The sequence below is a fragment of the Nannospalax galili genome, unplaced genomic scaffold (assembly GCF_000622305.1).
Source record: "Nannospalax galili isolate Female #2095 unplaced genomic scaffold, S.galili_v1.0 scaffold128, whole genome shotgun sequence".
In the NCBI taxonomy this organism is placed as follows: Eukaryota; Metazoa; Chordata; class Mammalia; order Rodentia; family Spalacidae; genus Nannospalax; species Nannospalax galili.
Genome location: NW_008360322.1, coordinates 211,123 through 224,822, shown reverse-complemented (window position 1 = coordinate 224,822; position 13,700 = coordinate 211,123). Strand labels below are relative to the sequence as shown.

The window sequence follows — 13,700 nt, the reverse complement described above, 5'->3', positions numbered from 1 at the left end:
TGTGTGTGTGTGTGTGTGTGTGTGTGTGTTGGGGTAGTGTATGATTGTATGTGCACACTTGTCTGGAGGGTGCATGCATATACTTGTTAAAGCCAGAATTTGAAGTTAGGTGTTTTCTTCAATCATTCTTCATCTGATTTTTTGAGCTGGTCTCTCACTGAACACGCAGTTTACCAATTCAGTTAGGATGGCTAGCCAATAAGCTCCAGAGATCCACCTGTTTCCATCCTCCCAGCATTGAGATTACAGAGACATGCATATTTTTTGTGAGTTCTAGGGATCCAAACTCAGGCCTTCATGCTTACGTAGAAAGCACTCTACTGACCCAGCCGTCTCCCCAGCGCTGCACGAGTGCTTTCATTCATTTAGATCCTCTTACATGGACTAGTCTCTGTTTGTGCTTTGGCCATTAAAACTTCATTGAGAAATCCTCTGAGATCTCATGAAACTGTTTCCTTAGCTGATCCCATCTTCTCTAAGTTACACCAGCCTTTTTCATAGCAGTTTACCTTCTGGTCTTAGACTCCCCTTTCATCTCTTGACTCCAATGTGACATCTGTACCAGCGTAGCTGGAATGTGGATGCTTGAAGGTAGGTGGCCATCCTTACCTCACTCCTCTGTCCTCAGGCAGTAACACTCAACATCATGGAATGTGGTGTGGTTAAGGGCTCTGCATTCCTTAAGGTGATACTTCACCTATGCTCTAACCATGCAATTTGGGGCAAATTGCTTAATTTTTTTAAAACTGGAATTTCAACTGTAAAATGGGGATAACAATACCACCAACCTCCTAGAATTATGGGAAGACTGGATGAAATAATTCATGAGAGCTTAGACAGTCCCTGGAGCCAGGGAACTCTCAGAAAATGGCAGCTGACGTTGCTCCTGCTTCACACGTGTTCACTGACTATTAATGCATCATTTTGAATCATCTACCGTGTCCAGAGGGCAAAATACTTAAGAAGTCCTATATTTTCTATCTGCAGTTCCATGTAATTGCTTTTTCCCCTTTGGGGAATCTGTGCTTCCTCATCTATTCTCTCTTCTGTCATACTTTCCATGTCTTGAACTTTAAAATGGGAGTTTTACAGTCCAGTATTCTAAGGAACTGAAAGCTTTGTTCACTCATCTCATCATCAATCAAATGGAGCTCATTTATTTCACTGATTCTTTAAAGGAAGATTTATATTATTAATTTGAAGTTATTCCATGAAACCTTGTATTATATATCACTAAATACCCTGGGAAATAGCTGAACCATTCAGATGAATACATATTTGGCATAATAAATAAAGAAAGAGATTTTATAAAGAGAATCTTTACACTCAGAAGCCCATAAATTTTTTGTGTTCATCTTCCAGCCTTTACTTCCCTCATCAACCTCAGTCTCAAAATGGCACTGTTATTATTATTAGTTAAATTTCTTGGATGGAGGAAACCTTATTTCATTATGTGCATAGTTTTTAAAGTCATTTGACAATATTTTAATTTTCTATCATATTAAATTGATATCTGGCATTTTGATGGCAAAAATCCTAGTTATTAGACATTTAAGTGTCTACTTAGCCTACTGCCATGAAAAAAACAATCTTAGTAATTTGATATGTGTCTTCAATTGCCCATGATATCCATACAAGAGTTTGGACTCTCATCCCAGCATTAGTATTAAAACTATACCTTATTTAGCTTTCAGAAGCTCCTAGTTTGAACGATAAATCATATTGCCTACCATAACGACCATGGAATATTGAAAACTTTGGCTTTAATGCTCCATATTTTTTTAATATTTATTTTAAGTTTTTTATCATGTATGTTTGTGTGGGATAGGGGTGGGGGGAATATGCATGTGAGTGCAGTGCCTTTGAAGGCAGAGGCTTTGAATTTCCCTGGAGCTAGAGTTACAAGTAGTTGTAAGGCACTCCGAGTCCTGAGAACCAAAATTGGGTCCTCTGCAGGAGCAGTTAGTTAAGTGCTCTTAATTGCTGAGCCACCTCTCAGGCCCCAGTGCTCCATATTTTGCCTTTGTCGTTATCACTTGACTTCTAGTAAGTCATTTATACAGCTCAGTCAGCATCTGTTCCTTCTTATTTTTGCCACATAATGGCAACTCAATGGACAGTAAAGCACACATATCTTAAATCCTGGGGTAGAGGAGACAAATGGATTAAATAATTACATATTGAAACTAGCAGAGCTTTTTGGTAGAAGATACCCTGGCACCCTATAGAATCCAGTGAATGAGACCCATAGGCAATAGAAACACACTTGAATTGCTCTTTGACCCCAATTTACATGGATGCCACATACAGAATGTCTGGAATTTTCCAAAATGCCACTGCTTGATTTCCATTTGTTTGCTATGTAAGAAGACATTTTAGCACAAAGAGGCCTTCAGAAAGTGCACACTAAGTAAAAAACTGTGGGCCTGTAAAGTGCAAGGAACAGGAGGCTAATCTCTCCTTTCTGGTTTAAGTGGCACAAAGTTAATGACAGCAATGAAGAAGGAGGGAGGGAAGGGCAGAAAATCATCATTTTCTATGAGTAAGCTCCTGCAGGGTGAAAACTGTGTAGGTTTGGGAAGAATTTCTCTCCTGAATTCCTCTTGGAATATAGCTCAAAGCCCAAGGCAGAAGTGTTCAAAGAATGTTGATTTCTGATGATGGAGAGAATGAAGCCTAAAAGATGCATGCTTAAATTCAAAGCAAAGAGAAACAGGTGTTCTGAGGCCATGCTGGCTTCTCTAGCATCTGTCTCCTTTTTGATGTCAACAAAGTCAGCAATTGGGAGGGAGATGAGTGAGTGTGAAGGTTCCAAGAGAGACTCTGTTGTCGCAGACATGAGGCGCCTCTCCTCCAAAAGAGTTGTGAAGAACCAGAAAGTCTTCCCTTCAAAACGGGATTTCCTCTTATTGACAAAACACCAGGTGTATAAATTCCCTTCTGAGATCCTGCATGATTAACTGGTCTGCTTTCCATTTAACTGTGGCCTAAAGAACACATATCCAATATAAACAGACTCTCCAAAGATGGAAAATCAAACAACTACTTAAGTCTATCAAAGCAAAGCCAGGAAAGAAAAGAGAGATTGGTTCATGGTGCCTATAAATTTTGATGGTACATCTTCATCCACAGGTTCAGAACTAGAGATAAATCACAGATGAATGTGGCAGTCAAGTGTATTATCTAGCCAAAGTTTTACTAAATGAGCCACAAATGTATTACAATCTTAGTGGATTCTTCAGAGATTATAGATAACAGTGGCGAAGTTACATTGTTAATTTTTATTTAATGATGTGTAATAATGTATGCATCATATGTATAATTTTCATATATTTAATATGTGTAATTAATGTAGTCAGTATAACATGGCTCTTGCTTTGTGGTTGGAAAGATCTAGTTTAGATCCTGTGTGGCAGCTGTTAGCAAGTCTTTGATTCACTTTTTTTTCGTAAAATAATGAGCACACTACAATCAAATGTGAAGTCCTTCTCTCTCTCCTTTCTCTCTCAATGAAATGCAGAGAGCTGTTACAACAATTAGATGAACATTAAATGCCATGATCACCAAGGATCTATTGAATGCAGTCAGTTACGGATTCCTTTCTAACCTGTAGACTGTCTCCTTGGATGTGACTAACCTGTGAATGATGCGCTGGCTCTGCAGGTAGTCCAGGGCCATGGCCAGCTCACAGATGAAGAGCTTCACTGTGTCTTCCTGGAAGTGCACATTCTGCTGCAGATGATAACGCAGATCCCCACCAAGAAGGAGGTCTACCACCATGAACATGTCTTCTTCATCTTGGAAGGAATACCTAGAACAGCATTAGAAAAATAAGGAAATAAGGATAGATGGCTCAGTGAGAAAAATGCTTGTTACTCAAACATGAGGACCAAAGTTTGGAATCCAAGAACCCACAAAAGCCTGGTATGGTGGATTGTGTCTGAATCCTCACCACTGGGGGCCAGAGATGGACAGATCTCAGGGACTCTCTGACCAGACCAGTCAATCTAGAAAAATAATGAACTTCAGGTTCAGTAAGTATCCCTGTCTCAAAAATAAGATGGAGAAGCAATTGAGGAAAGGTATCATGACCCTGATGTCAACCTCTGCCTTCCACATATACCTGCACAAGTGAGTACATCTGCACACAAACACACACACACACACACACACACACACACACACACACTTCTTTTAAGTAATCTTCAATTATACTCACAGGATAGAATCCTAGAGGTAAATAAGACCTTCCAGATCAGGGTGTTCCTGCACTAAGCCCTCAGTCTTGGGGAGTAAGTCAACTATCAGAAGCTCTCTATCATTCAGTTTTCAGATTCCTCATTTGTACAACAATAGGAATAATATCTACCCTAATGATCATAGTGAAGCCCAAATAGGGTATATAGATTCTCTGTCAAGCATGAGATATAATAAGCAGCACCAACTGTACCTTTACATTACTATAAAGCCCAGGAAATAAGAACTTATTTTAGTATCCTAATAATACTGTTACAGGAGGTCCATAAAATATGTTATGAGGCATCCCTGAACCAGTCTCATGCCCATTTTCCATAAGAACAATGTAATTGCCCATTGATATTGCAACAAACCATGTTCCACATTTATAATAAGAAAAAGATAGTAAGGAGGGCACAAAACAAATAAGTAAACAGTACAAAGAAATAACTCAGGCTACAGAGTGGGAGGATACAGAAAGTAGCTCACCGAGGATGAAACCTGAGCTAACATTTGAAGTACAGCAACAATTACTGGAAACTCTGATATTCCTGTTGAGTGGCTTTTGTGGGGAACCTAGGTGGCCCCCAAAAGGCTACTTTCATGCCCCTATTCACAACTGAGAAAATTATGGCATGTGGAAGTTTAAGTGATTTGCATAAACTGAAAAAAAAAAAAAGGGCCGTAGATAGTCAAGGTTTCTCCAGGGACCAAAGTAAAATGTGAACAAGAGTAACAGCAAGTGCTCAAGACCAGACAAGGGAGAGAACCCCATGTGTGGGGGCAGTTCCGCCGCTGGGACAACACATGGGTAGGGAAACCTGAGTCAAGCGAAGAAGGCAGGGCCAGTTCTATGACAGAAGCTTATTTACAAATCTATAGACACTGGGGAGTCAGTGACTGGTGGTAAACCAACTGGATAACCAGATAGGAGCTTCCCATTTGAATGAGCTTGGGGCTGAGGACTGAGCAAGGAAATGAGACTGACATGGGACACAATTTCCAGCAAAAACACACTCCTGCTGTGGGGATCTGTTTATACACACAGACTCTGGTCAAGACATGGACCTGCTGTGAGGATCTGTTTATATGCACAGAGCCTCTAGTCAAGATATGTGCCTGCTGTGGGGATCTGTTTATATGCACAGAGCCTCTAGTCAAGATATGGGCCTGATGTGAGGATCTGTTTATATGCACAGAGCCTCTAGTCAAGATATGTGCCTGCTGTGGGGATCTGTTTATACACACAGAGCCTCTAGTCAAGATATGGGCCTGCTGTGAGGATCTGTTTATACACACAGAGCCTCTAGTCAAGATATGTGCCTGCTGTGGGGATCTGTTTATAAACATAGATCCGTTCCTACTTTAAGGATTTGTTTTTTGTGTTAGAGATTTATTTTCTCATCACTGTAATGTTCCCTGTATCAATACTGTTTTGACGTGTTTTCTTTTTCATAATGTCATTGAGGTCATATTCTGCAGTTTTACTTGCATTAAAGAACTAAGTGCCTGCAAGAGGAAGAGGGGCACATACCAGTTTTCAGTAACAAATTCCCTGCTCAGGAAATAGCTGTAGAATACCAATGACGGACAACTGTACCTAGTACACTTCCTTCTTTACCATCATCATTGCTGTAAAGGAGGAGGAGCGGACTTACAAACAGAAAGGAAGGAGAAACTTAGTGAAGTATTAATCTGGGGGAGGTGACATTCTAATGAAAACCGGCAGTCCCTCATGTTTACTGGTTCAGTGAACTAAATTTCTGATTCACACAGACGATATCAGAAATTAAGCTCTTGGGGAACTGAGACAGAAATGCAGGAAGAGCTTTGTAAAATTTTGAAATACACGTTTGGTATTATTATTTAGGAAATTAAGTTCTTTACCTTGTTGGAATGACTGACTGGCTATGTCTGCTGCAGATTTAATGGGCACCAGGAAAGTTATCAGGTCTAGACACTTTGGTTTGCAATTTTTCCAACTGCGCTAATACAAATTATATTCACTGTGTTCTCTAGGTCTTTCAATAAGAAACCTTGGGCTAGTTAATATGTAATCATACCTGGGATTTGTGCACCTTAGGCTGCTCCTAGCTAGAGTATCAGAAAGAACACTTTCACATGGACTGAGTTGCAGATGGGTTAGGTATATTGAGAGTGAGGGCTGTGAATGAAAAGAAGGAAAAAGATAATACAACCATACCCATTACTAGAATTCAACACAAACACAGCCTATGGAGCAGACCCATGTGATGTTCTGCTATTGGCTGTCTTAAGATCTCAGGTGTTGGCCAGTAACCTGGCAAGATGGGGGTAGGCTTCTCTCTTATTACTACACTAAACTCTAAGTGAAGATATGCCTTATATTAAATTCAACCTGAACAAGTAAACAGTTTTGTTGATTTAAGTAATTTTATTCAAAAAAAAAACTGAAAAAGGTACTAGTCATGACACGTTATAAAGTGTTCCAACATGCATAGGATTAATAATCAAAGAAGAAGGAAAGGCAAGAGGTAACATGCTTCCCCTGGTTAGAAGAAATAGAAATGTATTGAACCATGAAGACAAGACTGTTAAAAACACATCATTTTGTTTAGTTCATCAGGCCTGAACCCTTCTATGTCAGATTCTTAATTAACTCTCACAGGGAAAGAAACAAGCACATTATTTTATAAAGTGATATTTAATTTAAAATATGTGCATAATTTAGTGATATTTAGAATACTTGGGTTGTATTATAATCTGATTTTTAAAATAAAAGGACCTCCCTTGTACCTCAAAGACTTACTACATAGGCTCCATGATGGATTTCTGTAACCTTTATTTACTGTGTCATATTGTGGCATATTTCTTAGCTGGCAGTGCCAAAATTGACAAGTCTGGTGCCAGCACATGTGCAATTCTCTAGAAAGAGAGCTCACTAAAAAAGGAGATTGGCAGCGACTACTAGGCTCCCCTCCCTCTCCCCCCTCTCTCTGATCTCAATTTTCTTAGCAGCAATTTTTAACGTGAATGTTTCTATATTATGCAGCCTCCAGAACTCTTTCCTCTCTTATTCGTGGTGTAAGAACCTATTTGGTCTGGTCCTGTTGTCTTTGCAACTTTATCTTGAGGAGTGTTCGTTCCTTCCTTCCCAATTAGTGCTTCCTGCTCTCTCAATCCTCAGAAGTGTTACATCCCTGCCTGAGCTCACGGTGCTATCACCTAGTTATTTTCTGTTATTCTTAGCCTCAGCTGGTGTCTCTTCTCCCAAAGGGTTTTAGCCACACCATCAGGTCCCTCTGCTACATACAATGCAACTACCTGTTTCTTGAAATTATCATACTTTGGAAATATATTTCTATAAGCTTTCAGATTAGTGTATCTTATTCCTAATATGCTGTTGGAATACAGGTCTGTTTGTTTTTTTCATATCATTGATTCCCCAGTGCCTGCATACTAGCTAAAATGTAGCTTCTATAAATAATTACAGAAAAATCCAGTGAATAAAGAAATTAAAGAAAGGAAGAGGTTAAAGCACAATCTTTGGGTCTGACATGAAGTCCTTAGATTCTACACTTAGAACTTAGCACAGCTGTCAGAAAAGTGCAGAGTCCCTCATATTCTTGCAGTTGTCCCCTGGAAGTGACTCAGGAAATCTAACTCTGAGGGAAAAGACCTAAAGTATTCTTCAATATAAAGCTTTTCAAACTATAATAACAGCCCTTTAATGGATTTTAAAATCAGTGATTTCAAATCACAGTTTGGTTGACTATGACAAACATTTTTGAAAGAAATAAAATTGGTTGAATAACAGCATAAATGTTGTTAGTATATAAGGTTAAATACTATTTGTGAATTTCATAAAGATAGTGTGCCTCTATGGGACTATTGCACTGTAATTGGAAACATATTTTTTGCTATGAATTTTAGCTAAAGAAGCTTGAAGTCATGGGACCAGGTAAACATATCTCATATTGCAAAACAGATGCTCCAAATCCTCACTCAAACCGTACCTGATCATGTCACTTCTGGTATCATCATCTAGCAAAGTAAAGGACAATGTATGCTTAACTTTAAACTCTCTTAGCTTTTGTAGACAAAGATTGATTGATTCATCATGGGCAAAATCAGTTAAAAACACCATCATGGAAAATAAAAGAGGAAAATGCATAGGCTTCAAACAGCCCTGCGCCCCAATGACACCTCATATCACATATGTGAAAATAAGCAAATCTCTTGAAAATTGAAACTCAGGAAGGTATCTTTACATTGGGAATAATTTAATGTACCATGTAGCGAAGGGTAAGTAAATATAATGCTTTCAAAGTGTCCATTGCATGTACCATAGAGGTAATGAATTTAGACCTTGAGCAGCAGGAGAGATGGGTCAGTGGTTAAGAGCACTTACTACTCTACCATAGGAATCAGGTTCAGTTCCCAGCATCTACATGATGGCTAACAATCATCTTTAACTCCAGTTCCAGGGGATCCAATGCCCTCTTCTGGGCTGTGTGGGCATTGCACACATGAGTGCACTTATACACACTCAGGCAAAAAAACTCATACACATAAAATAAAAGTAAATAAATTAAAAAAAATTTAAACATTTAGACCTGGAGTGAAACTACCTATGTTCTCTCCCTTATAACTTTATAACTGGAGTAAGTTCTTAAATCTTTAGTGTCTGTAAATAGATAGCATATAACTTGCAGGGTAAATGAGAAAATGAGTTAAATATATACAGTGCTTAAAACTGTCCTGAGAAGAGGGCAAGTAATAGGTGTTAGTTACAATTACAACTGCATTTATTCTTCCACCCATGAATGTAGTGCAAATATGCTATTCCTTTATGTGACATGATTATATGAGCATATCCAATCACCAAGAGCTTATAAGCACCATGGTTCCCATTAACTGAGCTCATACTGTATTACAGATACATGATAGGTACTTTTTGTACATTTTTTAACTTGATTGTTAGTGTAAAACTGAGGTAGCAGTATCTCCATTTTTATGATCATCAGAATATTTTAAAAAATAGCAAACCAAACCCCATCATATAGAAAAGATTACATGCCATAACCAAAGGAGATTAATATTAGAAAATCAAATAATATTGTATGTTTACTAGAATAAAGGAAAAAACATATGATAATCTTTATAGATGCAGCAAAAAGAATTTCAAAACAATTCAAGATAAAATGACTCCTAATAAATATGGAATAAAAGGGAACTTCCTTAACCTATCGATCTATCTATACATATATATGTTAAGGCTTCAAACACACACACACACACACATATGCTAAGGAAGTTCCCTTTTATATATGTACACACACACACTCTTACAGGGAACATCAGATTTAACTGCTTCTTTTTAGTGTGAACCAGGCAAAAACTGCTGTACTTTCTGGAAATTTTAGCCAATGCAAGAAAAACAGAGGCCATCCATACTGAAAAAGAAGTAAAACTACCTTAAATTGCAGACAGCATGATCCTGAATATAGAAAACCACAAAAGAATCACAAAAGAAAGGTAAAGGGTACAGTTCTAAGTTACAGGATATATGATCAATATACAAAAATTTATTGTAGCCAGGCATGGTGGTGCACGTCTGTAGTCCCAGCACGTAGGAGGCAAAGGTAGGCAGATCTCTGTGAGTTCAAGGGCAGCCTGGTCTACATAGTGAGTTCCAGGTCAGCTGGGGCTACAGGAAGATCCTGTCTCAAAAAGACCAAAAAAAAAAAAACTGATCAAAAATTAATTGTATTTTATAGAAACTGACAAAATGAAAATAAAATTAAAAATATAATTGCATTCACAATACTAAAAAGAAAAATGGTTATCTTAGACGATAAATCTGAGAAAAAGTACAATTCAAGAACACTGAAAATTGCAAAACTTTGCTTGGAAAAATTAAAGAAAAAATTAATGTATGGAGAGACTTCATGTATAGAGATTAGAAGACTAGGTATTGTTAATGTATCAACTCTGTCCATTGTGAGTTACAAATTCAATACCATCTACCTCTATTAAAATTCCAGCAATATTTGTGGGTAAAAACTGATAATCAGATCATAAAATTAGTAAGAACATGGCAAATATCTAGCATAGCCAGAAAATTAATTTAAAGAATAGAATTGTAAGAGTTTCACTTCCAAATTTTTAAATGTACTAAATATTACCAAGATACCATGGTATCTGTGAAAGGTTAATCATGTAAGTCAAGGTAATTAAGAGACAGTAAAGAACTCCATGTATGTATGGCTCATTGATGTTTGACAATTATGTCAGGATCATCAGTTTAATGGTACTAGAGAAATTACATAGACACGTGTAAGAAGATGAGCTACATCACTCTAACACATACAGCAATTAACTCAAGTGAGCAGACTTCAGTATAAGTAAAAAAATAAGAAAATTAGGATAAAAAAGTTTTTGAGGACTTATACTAGACAAAAGTTTCTAAAATACCATATCAAAGCATAATATTTTGGAAATATGTACATTTGAAATGAGTGAAAATGAAAAATATTCCTCAATGAAGTTTTCATTCAAAACAGGTATTGCATGAGAAGAAAAGAATTTGGTGGAAAGAGGCTGAACAGTTGCTCAAGAACCATGCTCTAGGAAACTAGGGAGATAAAACTGTCAAAAAAACTTTCTCATGCTTCACAGATACTGATCAATAAAGTCCAACAGGTAAAAGACAACCAAAGTTCATGATAGGATAATTATTTAAATGTAGCTTAACTCAGTTCTCAAATTTCAGATTCTATGCCTCCTGAATGGTCTCATTCCAAAGATGGAATATTTCTGATTTCCAGCTAGGCAAGAGTTTTTAGGAAACAACCTTGCCCTGGATATTAAAACTATTGATCTATTCACCTGCTTTCTTCCTTTTTTCATACCAAGCATACTAAGTGTTCACAGCAGGCTTTTCACAGCTTGAGAAGGGCAGAAATCCTTCAGGACTGCACAAAGAACAGTTTAGTGTACTCTGACTAATTAGCTGAGTTCAAATTTTAATTTTAAAGCATTTTTTAAGCAACATCCCTTCATATATCTCTTCTTAAGTAACAATTTTCCAAGGTATGTTTAGTGTGAAATCCATTAGAAAAAATAAAAGTGTTAGTTCACCTAATTGATCATAACAACACAGAAAACCAGAGGTTTGCAGAATCAGATTTCAACAGTGTCCACAAAGTAATATCTTGTTGCTTGTGTTGTTTTGTTTTGTTCTTACTAAAACACTTCCATGTGACAATACAAAAATGAAAGAAAGGTTAATGATTTGGATAGCTTTGGAACTAATTGAAACAACAATGTAAATAATCTTTGCTATAAATTCAGAGAAAGGCCATTCATCATCTAAATAAATACATGTCATGATTTTCACTCATTAATAGTTCTGCGTGAGAACACTGGTGACAGCCTGTTGCTAAGGATGTAGAAAAATCAGTACTCCTGTGTATTCTGGGTAGAAGGTACTTTGGTGAAATCTCCTTTAAGAAATTTGGAATATTTGGAAATATCTCTTCAAACACTAACTTTTGCACCAGTAATTTCATTGTAAGGAACCTCCACTTTAAATACACTAAAGAAGTATGCCGGAGTACATTTACAGGATATTCACTATGTCACATAAAATGCAGAACTATTTTCATGCCCACCACTACAGCTGCATGCAAATAAATTATGATAAATCCATGCTACAGCTTATCTACAATTTTAAATAGGCATATCGGTATTCTGATATAACAAAAATTCTGAGATAGTATGTTGCACTGTACATATGGTGTGTTTACATTAAAAGGAAAATAGACATAGTCCACATGTGTGCTGATATGTGCATAAACATTTTCTGAAAAAAAATTTCATTTGTCTCAATGATAGGAAGGATTTATAAGTTATCTGCAGCATTACTATGCCAACATTACAATTACATGAACAAAAAACTTGACTCTTATATTTGGTTTTTAAGAGTGGGCCCAAACTCCAGAGAATGCTTGCTCCCCCAGATATCTCTTGGAACCATCTGTCTAGTGGAACTGTACTGATGGAACTGTGTCTGGAACTCTGTCCCTGAAACTGTGATCTTGAGTCAGGCCCCACTCAGTATTTTATTCAAAATGATTTTCTTCTGTATCAATTGGAGAAGTACAAGCTTGACTCCACCCTAGTCTTAACAGACCATCCTGCCTTTTTATCTCTAGTTCTAGAATATCTCATTCACCCATGGTCACATATCCTTCCGAATCTTCACTGTGTGCAATGAAGATGGATGTGACATCTTTCAGGGCTTTGATATGCTCTTTCTCAAGCATACAACATTTATTCATTATCTTTTTGGGTGGAGCACCAAATTGAGGCTGCCAAGGAAATGAGATAAGGTGCCCAGGACACAAGATACAAGAGCCCCTGATTTTGCTGGAGTTAGTTAAAAGTCATGTCCAGATTATGCCCATTTATTAAAGACATCCCTATACAGTTTTATTTTGTATTTTACTTGATTTTATATTTTACATTTGAAAGACAAAAAATATAAGAAAAATATGTTCTACTCATGCCCAGTAGTAGTTGCCCCATTGGGAACAACACCAGCAGTGTCAGCTTCTGATCTCTATAACTATCAATGCTACTAATATTCACGAAACACCCAGTCAGTGTTCACACTTATGTATCATATAAGTGTTCCTGTCTTGAAGAACTTTTATCACAATGTCTGGCCCCAGGTAGATATCTGCATGGCTTCTTACACATAAAGCTACATCTTTTGCATTTTATTTGTATTGCTCACTTAAGGAGCTTTGACATACACATGCTTTTCCTAAGCCCATATTGTTAGAATGTGTCAACCTGTACATGCAATGGAGAATATTCTTCTTTAAATGCATTATTTTTACTTCTCAATTCTGAATTTTCCTCAGATCATTTATACCTCTTCAAAGATATTCTGAGTTGCCTTCTTTTAATATCAAAAACTGTGATTCTCAGCCTTTAAAAAACTTAAAACAATGTACGTTTATTCAGTAATAATACAGTTTAGAATTAGAACACACCATGAGAAAAGGCAAATTTCTCAATGTTTTCAAACTTCTGGTGTGTAACTCTTTGAGATTCAGGGACAGTAAATCAGTTCACCCAGGAATTCTCAAAAATTTCAAAACTGTTATTATTTTAAATATACTTATAGCAATCTTAATGTTATATGTGAATAGATAAAATTCTTGCTTAAAAAGATAAAATACCTTTGGATAGAATTGGGGTCTGCTGTTAATGTTTCCTGTAGTATGTTGGGTTACTGTCTGGAAGAGCCTTTATCTATCCTGGCCAACAACTCGACTGAAGGTATCGCCTGTCTGGCTTTGCTGTTTGTCAAGTAACTTTTAGTTATATATATGTGTGCTCTTATGAAATCATATTGGCCCCTTCAATCTTTGGTTATACTTCCCTTTTGGGTGTTTAAGGACATACCATTG

General features: G+C 37.0%; 1 protein-coding gene across 2 annotated transcripts in view; it reads right to left on the bottom strand.

Annotated features, from left to right (window-relative positions):
* Positions 1–13,700, bottom strand: part of Stk32a (serine/threonine kinase 32A) — a 164,206-nt gene that overhangs the window by 65,374 nt on the left and 85,132 nt on the right. For both annotated transcript variants that reach the window (XM_008825237.3, XM_008825238.3), the window contains exon 5: positions 3,638–3,811. In XM_008825237.3, the coding sequence (XP_008823459.1) occupies positions 3,638–3,811 (174 nt within the window). The remainder of the gene's footprint in view (positions 1–3,637; positions 3,812–13,700) is intronic.